At 47.3% G+C, this 16,639-nt stretch overlaps 1 protein-coding gene across 1 annotated transcript in view; it reads right to left on the bottom strand.

The window, feature by feature from the left end:
- The window catches only part of TMEM104 (transmembrane protein 104), a gene marked incomplete at its 3' end in the record, with an annotated part of 40,266 nt that extends 23,900 nt beyond the window's left edge, over nt 1-16,366 (bottom strand). Inside the window, exons 1-7 of the mRNA XM_084273533.1 lie at nt 16,285-16,366; nt 14,138-14,259; nt 12,296-12,377; nt 11,259-11,358; nt 10,793-10,873; nt 6,126-6,225; nt 5,174-5,282 (exon numbers count right to left, since the gene is read on the bottom strand). Of these exons, the coding sequence (XP_084129659.1) occupies nt 5,174-5,282; nt 6,126-6,225; nt 10,793-10,873; nt 11,259-11,358; nt 12,296-12,377; nt 14,138-14,259; nt 16,285-16,329 (639 nt within the window). The 5' untranslated portion in view covers nt 16,330-16,366. The remainder of the gene's footprint in view (nt 1-5,173; nt 5,283-6,125; nt 6,226-10,792; nt 10,874-11,258; nt 11,359-12,295; nt 12,378-14,137; nt 14,260-16,284) is intronic.
- Between the last annotated feature and the right edge of the window lie 273 nt (nt 16,367-16,639).

Raw genomic sequence — 16,639 nt, 5'->3', positions numbered from 1 at the left:
TTTCCCTATTTTGAAGGCTTTAAGGACTGCATCTATGCACAGAGGTAGCACATTTGTTTCTATTTCCATGTCAGTATCGTAAGAAAACACATCAAAGCATTTGTGGTAGGGAATATAATGTGGCATCTTTTGCAAGAAGGTCTTACTTAACTTCTTATGGGATGCACAGGGGACAGGCTAATAGTGCCCCAGTCCTGCTGCATCCTTACCATATGCTGGGGTAATCTGGAACATAATGACACTGCAGTTTAGGCAATTTATTTAAACAAGATGATGGCTTCACACCGGCAGGGTGAACTTCCATCAGCTTCCCTTCCGTTCCCCTGGCTCGCCTTGGGAGCCCAGGGCAAGCACCCCAAACCTTTCTGACTGATGTGCTGTGAAATCAGCTCTCCCCACTCCAAACACCTGCCACTGAACGGCTACCTTCCCCACCACCGGCTCTCAAGGTCTCTAGACACTGAGACCTGTAAGAATAAATATCCAGGAGACAGCAGCTGTGACCCATTTATTACCGGATGCTGCTGCAGGGCACAGCTGAGGAAGGCAGGGCAGAGGAAAAGCACTTGCTGCAAAGGGAACAAGTGAGCAAACCCAGGTGTCCTTGGAAGAAGCACTCTGCAGCTCTGCTGCTCCGGCTCCCAGTTGGCAAGGGACAGCTTAGATCGAGCATGGATCTTCAAGTGGTGCCATGAGGGCTCCTCACTGCTGGGAGGTAGAAAAAGAAAACAAAACCTCCACAAAGACAACCCACAGAGACCAGAAGGCAGCCCTGAGCTGGAGACACGGACAGGGAGACCACAGGAGTCTCATGCACTGAACAAGTCAATAAAAACACCTCCAGTGCAGGTAAATATGACTGGAAAGAGCTGTTCTGACAATAAAAATCCCAGGTACCTTTACTCAGAGCAGGGTGTGCACACACCTGTGCAGCACAGTCAGTGGGGAGAGATGCCAGGGAGGGAAGCAGAGCACGTACAGTCGCAGCACAAAGCGTGGTGCTCCAGCCTGTAGCTGAAGAGGCCCGGGAAGGCAGCACGGGATCTACATCAACACTTATCAGCTCAGCCTTCACATTCCCCCATTAAGTTCTGCTGGCACTGAGCAATCCTACATGTCCTCAGCCCACCCCCTCACCCCCCAGCACAGCCTCCTGCTGCTGCAGCCCGGCCCCGCTCTGGTCGCTGGGTATTCTGATCAGAGCGTCGGGCCAGGGTGACATTGTCCCCCCTCCTGAAGAGGGACGGTGAGTGCCTGTGAGCCTGCTCATTTTATTCACTGCACAAGCACGTTTCCAACTGGGATAATCTCCATTAAACCATCTGCGCTCCCATCTTCGCTCGGCCTGCACCCGCTGGGCTGCCTGCGATACTGCAGCATCTGCGAACCGGCCAAAGCGGATGCCTCGTCCCTCTCCCCATCAGCTGAAAAACCAACAGAGACTCAGACAGAACAGATGCACCTGGTAGCTCTGACGTGCTACCGAGCCAGGCTACCAGAAGTACCGGTGCCAGTGCCTCTTCTGAAAGGCGCACGGCTTCCCCTGAGGATTTTAAGCCGTTTCCTTTCCATCATGGGAAGACACCATGCCCCAAACTGCCAGGAGAGGAGGGCTGAGAAGAGAGGAGAGGTTTTATACAACGGCTGCCCCGGTGCAGAAGAGCAGCAGTGTGTTGCCAGGTTCATGAACGTATTTTGGATCAGACACTCTGAATGGCTGCTGAGCCCCAGGATTTAATCTCTTATTTATCTCAGTGTCTGCTTTCTAGAAACAGGGACTATCATATCGCATTCCTACATCACTGGAACAAGACAAGGAAGCCTTAAGATGAGAGATCTGAAACGTAAATCCACTGCCCCTTCCCCACAGCCTACACTGAAGGTGCCCAGCTGACCTTACAGAGAGCACGACACAGCGACCGCACTGATGCACGAATTCAGCACAGGGAGAACTCGACCCTTCCCTTAGCAGTGCCATGGAGACAGCCAAGGGACTCAGGAGTCACTTCAGCTGTGGAGGACCTGCCAGCGTGGTGACGGATCAGAAGCGAAGATAGAAAGGCATCGATCTGCTTTAGCTGTAATCAGTGCTTGCCTTCAACAAGGTCGCTGGGCCATCCAACACATGCCTTTCTTCCACACCATTTGCCCTGCGTGGTCTTGCCCTCCCAGGCGTGGAACAGCACAGCAAGGCTCTCCTTTTAAACCTCCTGGGACTCCTACCGTCCCAAACAGGAGGCAAATCTCAGCAGCAAGTGACAGGACGGGAGCAAAAGACTATCCCAGTATATCCTCCACTTGCCTTCACTTATTTATTTTGCAAGCCTTTGCTTTCCAAGGCAATTTACAAACAAGCAGCAAGATAACCATTTGTTCAGACAAAGGTTAATAGGGGCCCAGGGCTCTCTGAAGACTCTGCAGTCACACTTAGGTGTGAAATTTTGGAGTAGCAATAAAGATGCTGCACAGACAAGCACGTCTCAAGAGAAGGATTTCATCTGTCTAAATATTCTCATTATGTACATAGTTTTCAGCTTCCATTCACAGTGATCAGAGCAGAGGCAGCTTCCAGAGGCCTTTTCTGGACAATAAACCGTGAAATAGGATTTTTACATCAGTCATTATTTCCCTCCCTGCCCCTGGCTCCAAGAGTCAGTGTTTGAAACAGCTCCTGTTGAAAAGACGACACGGCATTGAGAGAGAAAGAGTCGACAGGAGGAAGGCAGCACAGATCTTTGGCAGACTGGTGGGACTTGGCACAAAAGAGCTCCCATTGGCACCTCCTTCCCCAGAAAACCTCAAATAGATTATTTGTCCTGGTAGTCCAAAAAAAGACCTTCCATGGGACCACATACAGAGCAAGAGATACAGTACTACATCCGGAGCCTGGACCCAGGAAGAGTTTGTGGTTACATCCACCCATCTTGCTCCTAAAAGTCACTTAAACCCCAAGTTCAGTACCAAAGCAAGGTGAGGAAACTAGAGGCGGGCATCTAGGACAAAAGGGCTGATCCAAAACACTCAGCTGCTTTCTTTTGGGATCGCAGTGCAGTGTCCATCTGTCCCCTTGCCACAGGGGAACTCAGCCTGCAAAGAGAGACCTTGTGCTGTCCACTGAAATGTGGAACCTGAACTATATCACCAAACAAGAATTCAAAAGATAAGAAGGGTCCGGAAAACAGAGCATGTTCTCTACAGGTATGATCCCCTGGGACCAAGAGAATAGCTGTGCTCTTGAAGCATCTCACCCCTCCTCACTTGGGTGCTGCCTTCTCTCCCTGTCAGACAGGCAGGCTTCAGCTTCCCCTGCATGTTTCCAGCATCACTTCCATGCACAAGAAGCCTGGACAAAATTTGTAGAGGTACTTACAGTGCTTTGCTATTAAATTTTTTGCTTGAAGTCAAGCAACCTCCTGTCCCTGCCCTCCCATTCCCTGGTTTCTCAGAGAATTTAAGAGCTTTAACTACAGGTCACTAGCTGGCCACATTGCAAACAGGACAGTGGAGGAAAATATTAACCAGCAGAGTCTCTTCAGAGGCAGCCCAAGCTTGTCAGCGCCGTGGGTCTGAATGTTTTCTGAATTATTACATCTCTTACCCCTCCCTAGGGAAGCCATCATTCATCATTTTTGTTTTCTGGAGAACAGAACACACACAGGGCAAGCAGGGAGGGGGGTTAGCAGAGCTGGAGGTAGAACACGTCCCAGTTTACTCCCATACTCACATCCAGGAAGAGGTATCAGAGACCTTATCAAAGCCCCAAAACTCAGAGGTAATGCTGGCACCCAGCAGTGCCCTGAACATGGCCACTGTGGGACCATGCCACCTCCCAGTGACCCACCACAGGCTGCTACGTTCTCCCATAAATCATCCTTCCCTTCTTCTAAGGGGAGGGGGCAGAGAAAAGCAGCAAAACCCTCCTCTCAATTACTGAGCAGGGAAGGATTAACCACTACCAAAGACTCTGCAGATATTTATTCTCCACATCCACAAGAGAGGACAAGCAGCCAGAACAGCTCCTCTGAGAGTTACGTACACAGACAGAAAGTCTAATGCTTACACAGTCTTAATTTTTTAATTCTTCAAGTCCTAACAACAATTATCTTCATGAATTATAGACATAATATCTGAGAGATGCAGCCAGTAATTAATGTATGTCTGCCTTTTCCAACTAGCTCCTTCTGCTGGGTCAGGGAGAGTTATTGAAATTCAGGAAGGAAATTTTCAATCTTCTGGAAGTTTTAAAGAAACAGACCAAGACACAATTTAATAAAGCAATATTATTTCTCCTAAATAATTAACTAAGCTTTGACATTCTCTAATATTTCTGAGGCTTGGCTCTTGCTTTTGCAATAACACTGGAACGAGTGCACTCAGATGGGATCCACTGCAGGTCCAAAGCATACTGAAGTGCAAAATCACTTCAAACAGCCTGGATTTCTCTGCACACACATGGCCACCTTCACTCTTCCTCAAATTCTCACTGAGCCCCTCAACAGAAGCCACGCCACGCAGCACCCCCATACCTCCCTCTTCTCATTTTGCCCTAGTGACATCTGTCTCCAGGTATGAATGCTCAACTCTCCCCGAGCTCAAGAAAAACACCATTTATCATCCTTGGGGGAAAAACCTTGGTTTCCCAGCTGAACCACACCACAGTAATAGATGCAATAGACAATTCTAAACTAGACAGAAAGCTATTACTAAAGCAGCATATAGCACTGGATGCTGTTTAAGTGGGCTGTTTCCATCATCCCTCAAAAAGCATATTCTCCTGCAGCATAAACAATTTAATTCACATAAAGAATGCACTCAAGAGAGCTTAATGTACTTGAGTATACTGACAACAGCTCCCTCAAAGCAGCAATTACTTAACCAGCCACTGGAAAAACCCCCACCCTTTGGCATGGACATATCACCTGCTTAAGCAATATAAAGCTACACAACAAGGAGGACTGAACTCTACTTAAAACCAGAAGGATTCTTCTGCTGGTCACCAAACACGACCATGGACAGAGAAGAGGTATTTGGCCAACAAGGCCAGAATGAATCAAAAGCTTCACACCTCTGGTCAACTGAACCACATCATCTCTACAGGGGAAAAACTAGATCCCTATGCAATAGAAGTAAAGTTTAAGTGGAAACAATGGTCATCCCAGTTGCAGAAACTCACCAGATAGAGTCTGTAAGCATCAATCCGTCGAATTGGCCCCCAGCACTTGTCTGTATCATTATACTTTGTGCCATCTCCAACACTGCAAGAATGGTTGCCAGTGGCACTGCTGGGAAAGGAGGGAGAAACAAAAGGCAGTAATTAACTCCTAGCAGATGTCTTTGCCTCTCCTGAATTCAAGGAAGAGGAATGATCAGAGACCTGAAGTGCCAGCTCCTCCCCTCCTGCTCTGAAGACCTTTCCCCCCTTTTATTTTCCAGACTCTGTAACACAGCAAGTCACCAAGTACCTTGCATTTAAAGGCAAATTCTTGGATTGCCAAGTGTTATTTACAAGTTTGGTCATTTGGCCATCCAGGTAGTAAGTTCAGGTTGTATATGGATCATTGCAGTTTCCCATCGGGGTTGGACTCGATGATCACTTGAGGTCCTTTCCAACCCCTATGATTGTATGATTTCCAAGTCATAAGCCCAAATTTAGCCCAGCATAGATTTGATCAAACCAGTCTCATTATCTGCTGCTTTGAGAAAGGAATGGGTCTCAGTCCAGAGCTAAATCCATGTGACATCACCACTCACTAGCTACAGGCTTGGCAAACATCACACCTCTGAGCTCTTACCCAAAGAGGCAGAGAAGCTGAAACATCACACAGGGTATAGCAATCAAACTACTAAGCAACAAGTCCCATGCCTGCAAGGTGCTGAAGCTGGAAGCACTTCACACTTGAGGGCTCATCTGAAATCAGGTCAGCTACTTTTCAGGCAAGCAGCAGGCACTCAGGTGGGGAATACAAAACTTCACCTTCCCCCCCACAAATGGTGAGCTGTCCTTGAGTCATTTCTCCACTTCTTCAGGAAGTAGAGCTGATCCCAGCCAGACTTATCACCCCATGGAATCCAAAAGCCTGCCCTCTTCTGTCAGCACCCAAGCCCAGAGCAGTAAGCACACTTACCAGGTCACTTGCATGAGAGAGACCGGTACAGCCGCTGCGTAGATTGCCAGGTCCCCATAGAGGTAGATAATTATGCAGAAATAGAAGAGGTTGACACCCACTGCAGGAAAAAGGAAATGCTGTAGGCAACAGAACACACAGGGACTCTTGAACTCTGCACAAATATGCAAAACTTTTTCAAGGTCTTGAATATAAAGCATCATTTGCCTCCATAGTTTACTTCTCCCTGCTGCAGACTCCTCCCCAGGGAACTCGGACACAGCATGGGAATTGATGGGACACAAGCTGCCTCAGAGCTCAACTCTTGCCTCCTCCAACACCTGGCCCTGACACAGGGCTCTCTAGTTCAAGCCTGTCCTCCCATCACCGGTCAGAGACCCAGAGGTCTCACAGAAGTCACCTGCCAGATGAAGCTGTTTGCCTGTGGCTGTTCCAAGCTGACATCCAGCTGATGCTCACAGACTTGGTGTGAACGCAGCTTGACACACGGTGAAACGAAGAGAGAAGATGCTTCCAGTCCTCTGCCAATTCCAAACCCTCTGCTGACAAAGCTGCAGGACTTTCACATCAGGGATTTGGCCCTAAAAATGCTTATGTTTTACAAGGTTGAAAAGGGACTGTTTTGGGAGATTCCTTGGCACCTTGAGCCAAGGTTCAAACCTGCAAAGCTCTGAAATGATCTTTCTGCAGATCTCTTAACACCACACTGCCACAGTGTATGCTGCTCCTGCCCAATGCAATTTCCCTCTCCTTTTCTTCTCTAAAAGCTTGCCCTGCCTTCACCTGTGAGATTAAAAGTCTTAAGTTAATTGGGTGCACAGAACAGCCTTACTGGGGCACAAGACCACCCCTGCTGTGGAGGGCTAAAATCCTGCAGGAATAAAGAAGTGCTCGATGAGGCACCAGGATTCTTTTCTTCCAAGCAAGCCAGTATAAATCTCACCAAGCAGGAGCTAAACTGGAACATATTTTACTTCAGAGACAGGTGAACTACAAAAGAAAAAGGCCTCAGATTCATTTCATTTAGGAAGCTGGCACTGAAGGAGACCAGCTCAAGGAACCTGCCCATCCTTTCCAGTTGCATTTCTACCTGATGCTCAATCCTAATGCAGCTTGGGCCAATAAATCAGTTCACTTCTCCACACCTCCCACGTGACAGGTATCAAACAAGGACAGCATTACTGCACAAGCACTAATATTTCCTCAGTGCTTGCATGCCCTTATGTTTGCCCATGTTTTCCTGCTTTGTCTGAGTAGACAAATGGAGATGTTACAGAAATTGTCAGACCATTTTATATAGTTCCCTCTTGTTTTCTTCTTCTGTGACAGATTTAAGATGGCTTCACAGTTAAGGAGCCTCTACACTGTTCTGAAGATTGTAACAAGCTACCTACCACTTTCATCCAATTTCCTATTAAAAAGGGTTGAAGACTATAACAAGTAACTCACATAAAACAGAAGTTGCAAGACAACCTGAGCACAGGACTAGACAAACTCAGATATGAACTTTGTTTTGGAGATCTGCTATTGATCTCAGGCTTCAGCTGACACCCCACCACATCCAAAACAACGCTAAGCCACAGCAGCAGCACCAGATACCCACCAGTACATGTTATACCCCTGTTTCAGTCCCAACTTCTCTGTCTGTGGGAAGTCCAGATGCCAGTTCCCTCCCAAAGTCATCCTCTCAAATGCAAGAAGACTAGCATCAGTTCTTTTATAAACTACTACTGGCCCTCCCTGATCAATACTTTAATTACTGGATATAAAACAGGAATAAAAGAATCAATGACTTCCTGTGGGGAACCAGCATGATAGATGTGCTTAGAATCCTTCACTGCAACAAATGACTACTGGGTCCCAGAAGCAAGCACCCAAGATTGCAAATTAAAAAAAGAATTCAATTCAAAAAATAAGGATGTAGAGGCAGCTCCTTCGAAGGAGCAGCCAGAGCCTCTGCAGCTTAAACCTCAGGCAGCTCCCTTTAAGAAAGCAGACAGTCTGAAATTGAGATTTATCCCCAGCTTACCTCCCAGGACTGCAGATTCAACTCCTGTCAGATTGTTGAAAATAAAAATCAGTCAAGGGAAAGGAGGAGAGAACTCGCTAGAAATCAGAGACTTTGAGGTCTACTGCAAAGCTTTCACCAGCCCTCCCTCTGAAGGCTGTGAAGACCTCAGACACCTTGGGTTTGGAGCCACACTTTGTATATTGAGAAAAAACCCACCCAGACATTTGGTAGCTGTGAAGCTGCAGAGGCTGGGGCTTGAAGCTGGGAATTCCCAAGTGTGGCCCAGTTTCTCAGCCTTAGGCAGTAGTGGCTGGTCACTGAGCAGCTGTCTTTACTGAAGGCCTTTCTGTCCCACTGACAGAAGGAAACACTTCAGCATAGATCTCCAGAGGGAGATTCTTGTCTCTTCTCTGTAACTGCTGAACAGACCAGAGCATGTCTCTGAACTAGGACTCAGCAACCGTGCAGGGATGGTGCCTCACTGCTGAGCACAGAGGAGGGGAGAGCAGCAAATGCAGTTATAGCTGCCCCAGACCCTTTACTGGCCGTACCTCATCTCATCTGGAAGTCACAAGTTGTTTCAAGACACAGTCTGCAGCTCCTCCAGCTGCCTTCCTGCAGAGACTGATCCCTTCGCACTGGGCTGAGGAGGTCCTGGGGAGGATCCCTAACACAGAAATCAGATAACTCTGGCTAAAGCAACATTAAGAAGGAGGATTAAGATTTAGAGTACTAAGCAGTTTATATCACTTTGCCAGGAAGCTCAGCTCGGTGCCCAACGGGAAAGGACGTGTATTCCCAGCACCCTCTACTGGCCTGTGCCAAGGCAGGGAGCTTAGAGAGGAACTGCCCCATACCTGGCTGGCTCTGGGGGGCTGTACTACCTCCCCTGTGAGGCACACGTGAAGTGGAGGTCTTCTGGAAGTTGTTTACAGGAGCACAAAGCCTTCCATGATCCCCAGCCCTCCTGCAGCTGAGCAGGCTTCCACAGCCAAGTCCTCAGCCGTACTGCTAAGCCCTGTCCTACAGTGCTTGCTCTCAAAGAGCTTCCCAAATACTACCCCCCAGAGGATGCTCGAGGGACAGGGAAGTGTTTACAGCATTTCTCTGCAAGCAAAACTTGCTTAAAGTCAGAGCAACCCAGTTCTATAGGCAAGGCTAGGAACAAGATGTTTATGGGTCTTCAACCCACACACAAGTCACCCCTCACCTTCTCCAACCAGAGAAGCAGCAGTCTGATCCAAGGTGGATTATTTCATTAGCCCTAAGGGATTTAAATCTACAGAGGCATGTAGGAAAATAAAAAAGGGGGTTTATTTTCAATTGGACTTTAAAATCTGCAATAATATAGCTCAAAATGTTCACTCCTTCAGCCCAGCTGTCCTTCAGAAGCAAGTCTTGCACTGGCATAAAGCTGATGTAATGTAGTGGAAAAAACCAGCCCGTTGCGTCTTTGTAAGGTGGCCAGTGAACAAGAGAAAATGTCCCTTTACACAAGAAATGAGGCCTGACAGGCTCAAACCCAGTGTCTGATGATTTCATGGCTCTGCACAGCATTTCAAATGTACTGATCTACAAGTTTCTAAACACCCAACATTGTGGTTTGCAGCTCTGTTGCACAAAGCAATGGACATGGCTTCACTGCAGCACAGTTACAAGTTCAGCCCCTGGCACACAAGAGACTTTGAGAAGCAAAAAGACAGCTGCCTATCATACACACACCAGGGACCCTGGCAGCAGGTCAGGAGCCAGCAGCTCTCTTGGTGACCCCCCAGCTGCAAGGAGTTCTCAGGATCTCTCCCCAGAAGCCTCTCTCCTTCAGCCTGATACTGACAGGGTTCAGGGAAGCCCAAACACCTTATTCTCCAATGCTACAGCCAGGATGGAACCAGCAAACCCTGCAGCTGGGCTCTACTGCCTGAGACAGCAGAGACTGCAGATGGATGCAGTTCAGAGTTTGGTTAAGGATGCTCAATACTTACCTGACTCAAGAAACCAGGCCCATGTCCTGCAGTATTCTGCCTGGTTCTGCTACCTCCACCCCACCCTCCCCTTCGCAGAATCAGGATGGGTTGGGTTGGAGGGGACCTTAAAGATCATCAAGTTCCAACCCCCTGCCATGAGCAGGGACACCTCTCACTACACCAGGCTGCTCAAGGTCCAATCCACCCTGGCCTTGAACACCTCCAGGGAAGGGGCATCCACCACCTCCCTGGGAAACCTGTTCCAGTGCCTCACCACCCTTGTAGTGAAGAATTTCTTCCTAACATCCAATCTAAATCTACCCCCTTCCAATTTAAAACCATTCCCCTTCATCTCATCACTCCAGGCCCTTCTAAAAAGTCCCTCCCCAGCTTCCTTGTAGGCCCTTCAGGTACTGGAAGGCCCCTATAGGATCTCCCTGGAGTCTTCTCTTCTCCAGGCTGAACAGCCACAACTCTCTCAGCCTTTCATGCTGGTCCTTGCCCACGTAGCCCATAAATGCTTTGTAGAATCACTACACAAGAGTGACTACACTCCACAGAACAGAGGACCAACACTTTTGGGTGGAATCTTCACAAACTCAGGATGCAAACCCACTGAGCAGCCCACAAAACTTAAGGAAAAGCTGTACAAACACCACACAGGAGGACTTTTGAAACTGTGACTGGTTTACCTTTATTGAAGAACATGGAAGCCATCTGGCCCATTTCCACCCTCTCAGTGATTTCAAAAATATTGGATGAGCCACGTCTCTCTGCAAGATAAAAAACAAGAAGCATTTCAACCAGTTCCTCCAACAAAAAGAGAGGCTCAGGATGTGCTAGCAGCCATTTGAAGGGCAGTATGTATGACTCTACAGCTGCAGAGTCACTGGTCCAATTACTCTGCTGAAGTTAGTTTAAAAGGGTTTTCAAAGTAAGATGTTCTCATCTTAGTGACCTAGAAGGAAAAGATCTTATCAGACTGCAGAAGGTGAACTGAATTCTCAATGAGTCTTATCTTGTGAGTGCAAAAGGGCTTTGGGATGTGAGCACATAGAATTAAGGGACAGAAGGAGTCCTGCTCTGCTTGCTGGAGCCCACTGGGACACTGTCTGCAGACAACAGGTCTCAGGCCCCATGAAAGCATGAACTACTTACGAACTGACAGGATAGGTCGTGTCTCTGCTCGCTCGTAGCCATCCTGGAGGAGAACATCACTGTCAGACACTCCAGAGGAGGAATCTTCATCATCATCTTCCTGGAACAAAAGACCAGACCACTGCTGAGGCATCTGCTACCCACAGCAAAGGCGGTGGCACTATCAGTGTCATAGTCTCACTTCCAGAAACTCAAAGGAAGTTCCCAAAATTAGATGAGCAGGACATGCAATAAGGCAATACCAGGGAGCCCGTGGCCTGGGGTGCTGTGGAGAACAGAAGAGGGCACTAGTGGAGCAGGCTGAAGAGCATGACAGGCTCTGCTGTCCTAGCCCAGGTCATGCACAGAGCAATAGTGTCCAATTCATGTAGTGGTATGTGTGACACAAGGAAGTTAGAAACTTCTGGCAGGTCTGCAGGGTTGCAGAACTGCTGAAGAAAATCCAAATATCTATAGTTTCAGCCAGTGGGAGCAGACAGGTCCAGCTCCTAACTCCAACCCACTATCATGCAGGCAGGGATCTAAAGCAGCACAAGCAATTATGCCCCCCACTGATCCAGAAAAGCCACTAAAGCCAGAATTCAAAAAGCCACAAGTAAGTTTTACAGCAAGGACATACTTCAGGACTGTCCACTCCCTGAGACAGCCTGAATGACAGCAAGGACATTCCAGCCTGTCCCAGTTAAATGACCTGAAATCAGCAAGGATTTATAGACCTCAGCACACCCCAAACGACACCAATGTATTGGCTGCCACCTCTCCACGTTCACTGAGCAGTGATTCCAGGCAAGGAGAGCACAAGCACTGAGACATGTGAACAGCACAAGAGATTTTTCACAGCAGAAGCAGAAAACCCTGTCTTTAATGAGCAACCCCACAGGGAACTAACAGTTGTATTTTATATGGCAAAGTTAAGTACAGGAGAAATGTTTTCCTTTAGAGTTACTAACGAGGCAAGGCAAAGATGCAGAAGAATCTTAGGCAAGTCCTACAGGGTAAAAGAAACCAGCCAATGGAAAGTGAAACCCCCCACAAACCTTGTGTTTCTCCATTCTCTTCCAGCGCAGCTGGGCGTTGGCAGCAGCCATGGCTTCCACCACGAAGGTCGTAGTCATATAGCTAGAGAAACCCAATTGGTATCAGTCATAGTCAAGAACTGTCACTGAAGTGAGATAGAGAACCAAAACCATCTGGGTTTAGGAGCCAACAAGCAAACCAAAACAAGCCTCACACACACGCACTGAGGTTTTGGTACAGTTGTTTCATCTCACTGCTGATCCCTTCTGTTCTCAAGATTAAGGTGTTCAAGCAGACCACCAAGTGAGTAAAATATAACACGTCTTCAGATCTAAGATGACACTTCAGATACCAGGAAGGCACCTTCCTAGTATTTCTGTGGGTTAAATAACGCAAGAGGACTTCCCCCTTTGTTAGAAAGCAAGTTTCCTCCTTTTTAGGGTCAGTACTATTCTGAAGCTTATCTGTTAGGGCCTGGAGCAAAGATACTACAGTCCCTTACAGCAGCCATACAAGGCCAAGCAGCAGATCACACGTGCATGCAAATATGCTTTGCTGGAGGCCAGGGAAAAGCTGTCCAGGGAGACAGTAAGAGCCACTGATGAAAAAAATAGCATTATCTCAGCTAGAACAGCCCTATAATTAAAAAAAAAAAAGCCAAAAATAAAAACCCAACCTCAAATCAATCTTATTTCAGGTTTTAAAGAGGTTTCTCACAGCTTCAGGAATTGGAATGACTATCAAGCCCAAATGAGAATTAGTTTTGGAAGAATAAAACAGCCCTGTCCTGAGGCCCACGTAGCAGTTCCCACCTAGACAAAAGCAACAGGGCAACGCAGCTCCCAGGGTGCAAACTACTTTGAACTGTGTCTTCTCAGCTTAATCCAGTGGAGTTTTGGAGGTCTGTGCTCCTCTGCTGACCTTGAAGGACTGTCTGCTGGTGCTGAGCTTCATACGCTGAATTTACGGTTTAAAACTGACGTGCCTGAAGGGAATTGCTTCCAAAGCTCCCAGTCACAGCACTCCCACAGTATGTATTTCATTAAGCTTTTGCAGCATATAGCTTTGAGGTGGGGAACTTCCAAGTACTACTAGTCAGTACTGGCCACACAGCACCTCACAGAGCCCAAAGCTCTGCCTCCAAATCCAAGGCACGTTCAGGGTGACAGAGCCAGTTTCTGACAAGGAAGGGGCTTCTAATTTCCACTCTTACAGACAGCAGGAAGGGATTTTGGTTTTATTTTATTTTAAAATCAAGCAAGCAGCCAGCAAGGATTCACAGCCCAACAAAAGAGGGCATTTCTATTAATAACTCCTTAGACATCAGTGCTGTATCAACAGCCTTCAGCTCCACCTGCTGCTCCAGCAGGCAGACATCTGGGCAGCAGCTCATGGCAAGCCAGCAGGGAAATCATGAGACCAGTTCCAAGGTCTTGAGCAGCCAAGGGGTGGAGAGGGGTGGGATAAGTCAGGCCCAGCTCTACAGTGATTTGTTTGCCTGACACTCTCACAGAGAAACGACTCCATATCACCGGTGACCTGGTCAGTGTATCTGTGAGAGGGGTGGGATGGATCCACAAGGACTGTGCCAAGAACAGAAGCTGGGAGAAAGGTCCCAGAAGACTCTGGACTAGAGAAAAAGTCTTTCCCATCTGTCAGGAAATGGGATGTAGTCCCATATGGAAGGCAGTCAGAAAACACGCCCTTCCGAGTAAGATTTACTGGCAACACAACTTCAGAGACTGATGGTCAAGCACCAGAGGGGCAGGATCATCCAGAGAAGCAGCAGAAGTCTTAGCACTGTCCTTACAATCCCACCCAACTGTCCCCAGTCCCCTAAAGACAAAGCACTCACATCCTACCTCATAAATCCCAGGAACATGAGGAGAATGAGGCTGACGAGCCACCCTGCTGTCGCAAAGGCCTTCGGCATGGTTAGGGCTCCTGTTCCCACAATGAGGTTGAACATATACACCAGACCAACCTGCAACCATCCACAGAGTCCAACATGAGAGTGCAGTTGTGCCAGAGATCATCCAAGAGGCCTGGCATAGCTACTGATTTAAACAGAGATCACAACCCTTGAGCAAGCAGGGTGGGAGCAGGCCCACACTGGAAACAGAGGGGACTGACAGCCAGAGAACAAAGTGAGTGCCAGCACATTCCTGGGAGAAACTGATATTCCTCTCCATTTTTCTAATTGTTTTAATTATTTTTTTCCCCTTTCTAACTTTTAAAGTTAGCAAGCACACAGGCTTTCTGATTGTTTGTCTTCAAATCCACTGCTTTCTACCAGAAAGGGTGGACACTGTGGGTTTGGGTGTCTCCTTGTTTCCCAACCTGAGCCTAAGCAGTTATGACCACATACACAAATCACCTTTCAGAATCTCTCATCGCTCTGTATTCTCTACCCAAGCAGGAAACATCCAAACCAAACTCTACTTCAAAGTCTGCTTGCCATTTAACCACCAAGCAGCTGAGCATGCTCTGAAGAAGAGATTTTACTTCAGGAAGAGATGTTATCCTCTCTGGCAATGAGATTTTTTTCTGCCTGGGGCAAGAAGATAACTGTGCACCTAGACAGGACCCCAAGACTACAGATTTAGCTGAACTCAAGATCAAAAATTGCCTCAAAGTTGGTGTTTTCTTTTTTTTTCATATAGGTCAGAGTGTCTCCAGAGGACAGCCAGTGAAAAACTGTCTGACTACACTTTTCTGGGTGTGTGTGGAGCAATTAACATCTGGAGAACTATTCCCCACAGACCCTGCAAGCATTCCCTGATATAAGCACAGCAAATTCAGCTTCTGATGAGTCTCCCAGAACAACCACCACAAAACAAAACCCCACCCCATCAGCCATGGCACCACTGCAGCTTGCAGGGAAGTTCTTTTCATTCAGCTGGCAGAGGTGTCATTCTGAAGTACAATACAAGTGCTCAGGGCCATGATTTACTCTTCAGTGAGGGACTCTTGGGGGAAAAAAAAACCACTTCAGGTGATTTTCCTTGGCTTTGGTCAAGCAGACAGAAATGGGAATGGTGCCTGTGAATTCAGTCCAGCTAGATCTCTTCAGGGAAAGATCAGAGCTGGAGCCTTTGTGGTTTGGCTCTGGGAAATTCATGCAGCAGTAGCACAACATATAAGAGCAGGTGACACTGATCCTTTAGGGTCCAGATGTCCCACTTACAGCCTCACTCTCCATTTTCTCAGTTGTGACCTATTTCTGCAGCCTAATATCCAGTTCTTCTAGATTCAATCGCTAACACAGGGATTAAAGTTTTCAAGCATTTGAAAGCCAACACATGCAGATCTCAGGACTGGTTCTATATTTAACAGGGAAAAAAAAAAAGCCTGCAGAGGGCTGTTTTTAAGAGCTGACACTTTATGAACACCTGTAGCTACGAAAACCAGTATTTCCAGTAACATGTGAAAGCAGCAGTTGGCTCTGCAGTTTCACAGGACACCACATTACAGAGAATAAACATCATGATTACCAACTTGAAGTGGTTTAGAACAAATTACTACAACAGCTACAAAGTGCATGTGAAGAAATTCAGAGGGAAGTGTTACATAATGTAAAAAACCCCAAAAAACCAAACAATCAAAAAAACCACTAAAACAGAGAAGTGAAGAGGGATAGTTTCCATGTCATGAATTCCTCTGTTTATGCTGCCTTCGGGTGACAATGGAGCTTGATGAAAACATTACTGAGATGTAAGGAAAGTGAGCAGAAGGATGGAAGCATGGTATGGGGCATGAAGCTCTTCTTAACACCTTTAGAACTGCGCCTTAAGCAGACATCATCTCTTTACCTCATATGAAGTGATTTGTGACACAAAAAGCCCCCCAAGGACTACAAGCACTGAGCATTTTTAAGTACCCTTTAGCCCCCATCATCTCTTGAAGCACCAACATCATGTCCACAGGGAAATAGGAAATGAAAACACAGCATTCCAAGAGGAGGATTTTGGAAAGCCTCCTGAGCAAGCCCACAAACAGCAGCACTTACATAGGGAGAGTAAAGCTCTCCTGTGTCCGTTATGCCACCGGCCATGTTGAAGATGGTGGGGAGGCTCAGAGCCAAGCGAGGAGGGTGTTTTCAACTTCTGCTGCCTTGAACCTAGGGAAACATCACACAGTCGTGTTAGCCTTTGTCAGAAAGGGGAAGAACTCTTGAGTCAGCTTTTAACAACCGTCTTCTGGTGTTTGAACAAGAGAGGATTTCAGCAGGACCCTGCACTTGGGACAGACACACTGAACTCACTCACAACACTTGGTTCCCTCTACAGAACGTTCTTGTACCCGTTAAACTAGTTTAAGAGTAACCAAAAGGCTCTGCCCTTTAACAGCACAGGATGACCAAA

The sequence above is a fragment of the Gallinula chloropus genome (genome assembly GCF_964237585.1).
Source record: "Gallinula chloropus genome assembly, chromosome: 20".
NCBI classification, from domain to species: domain Eukaryota; kingdom Metazoa; phylum Chordata; class Aves; order Gruiformes; family Rallidae; genus Gallinula; species Gallinula chloropus.
This window is presented reverse-complemented; position numbering and strand designations above follow the sequence as displayed.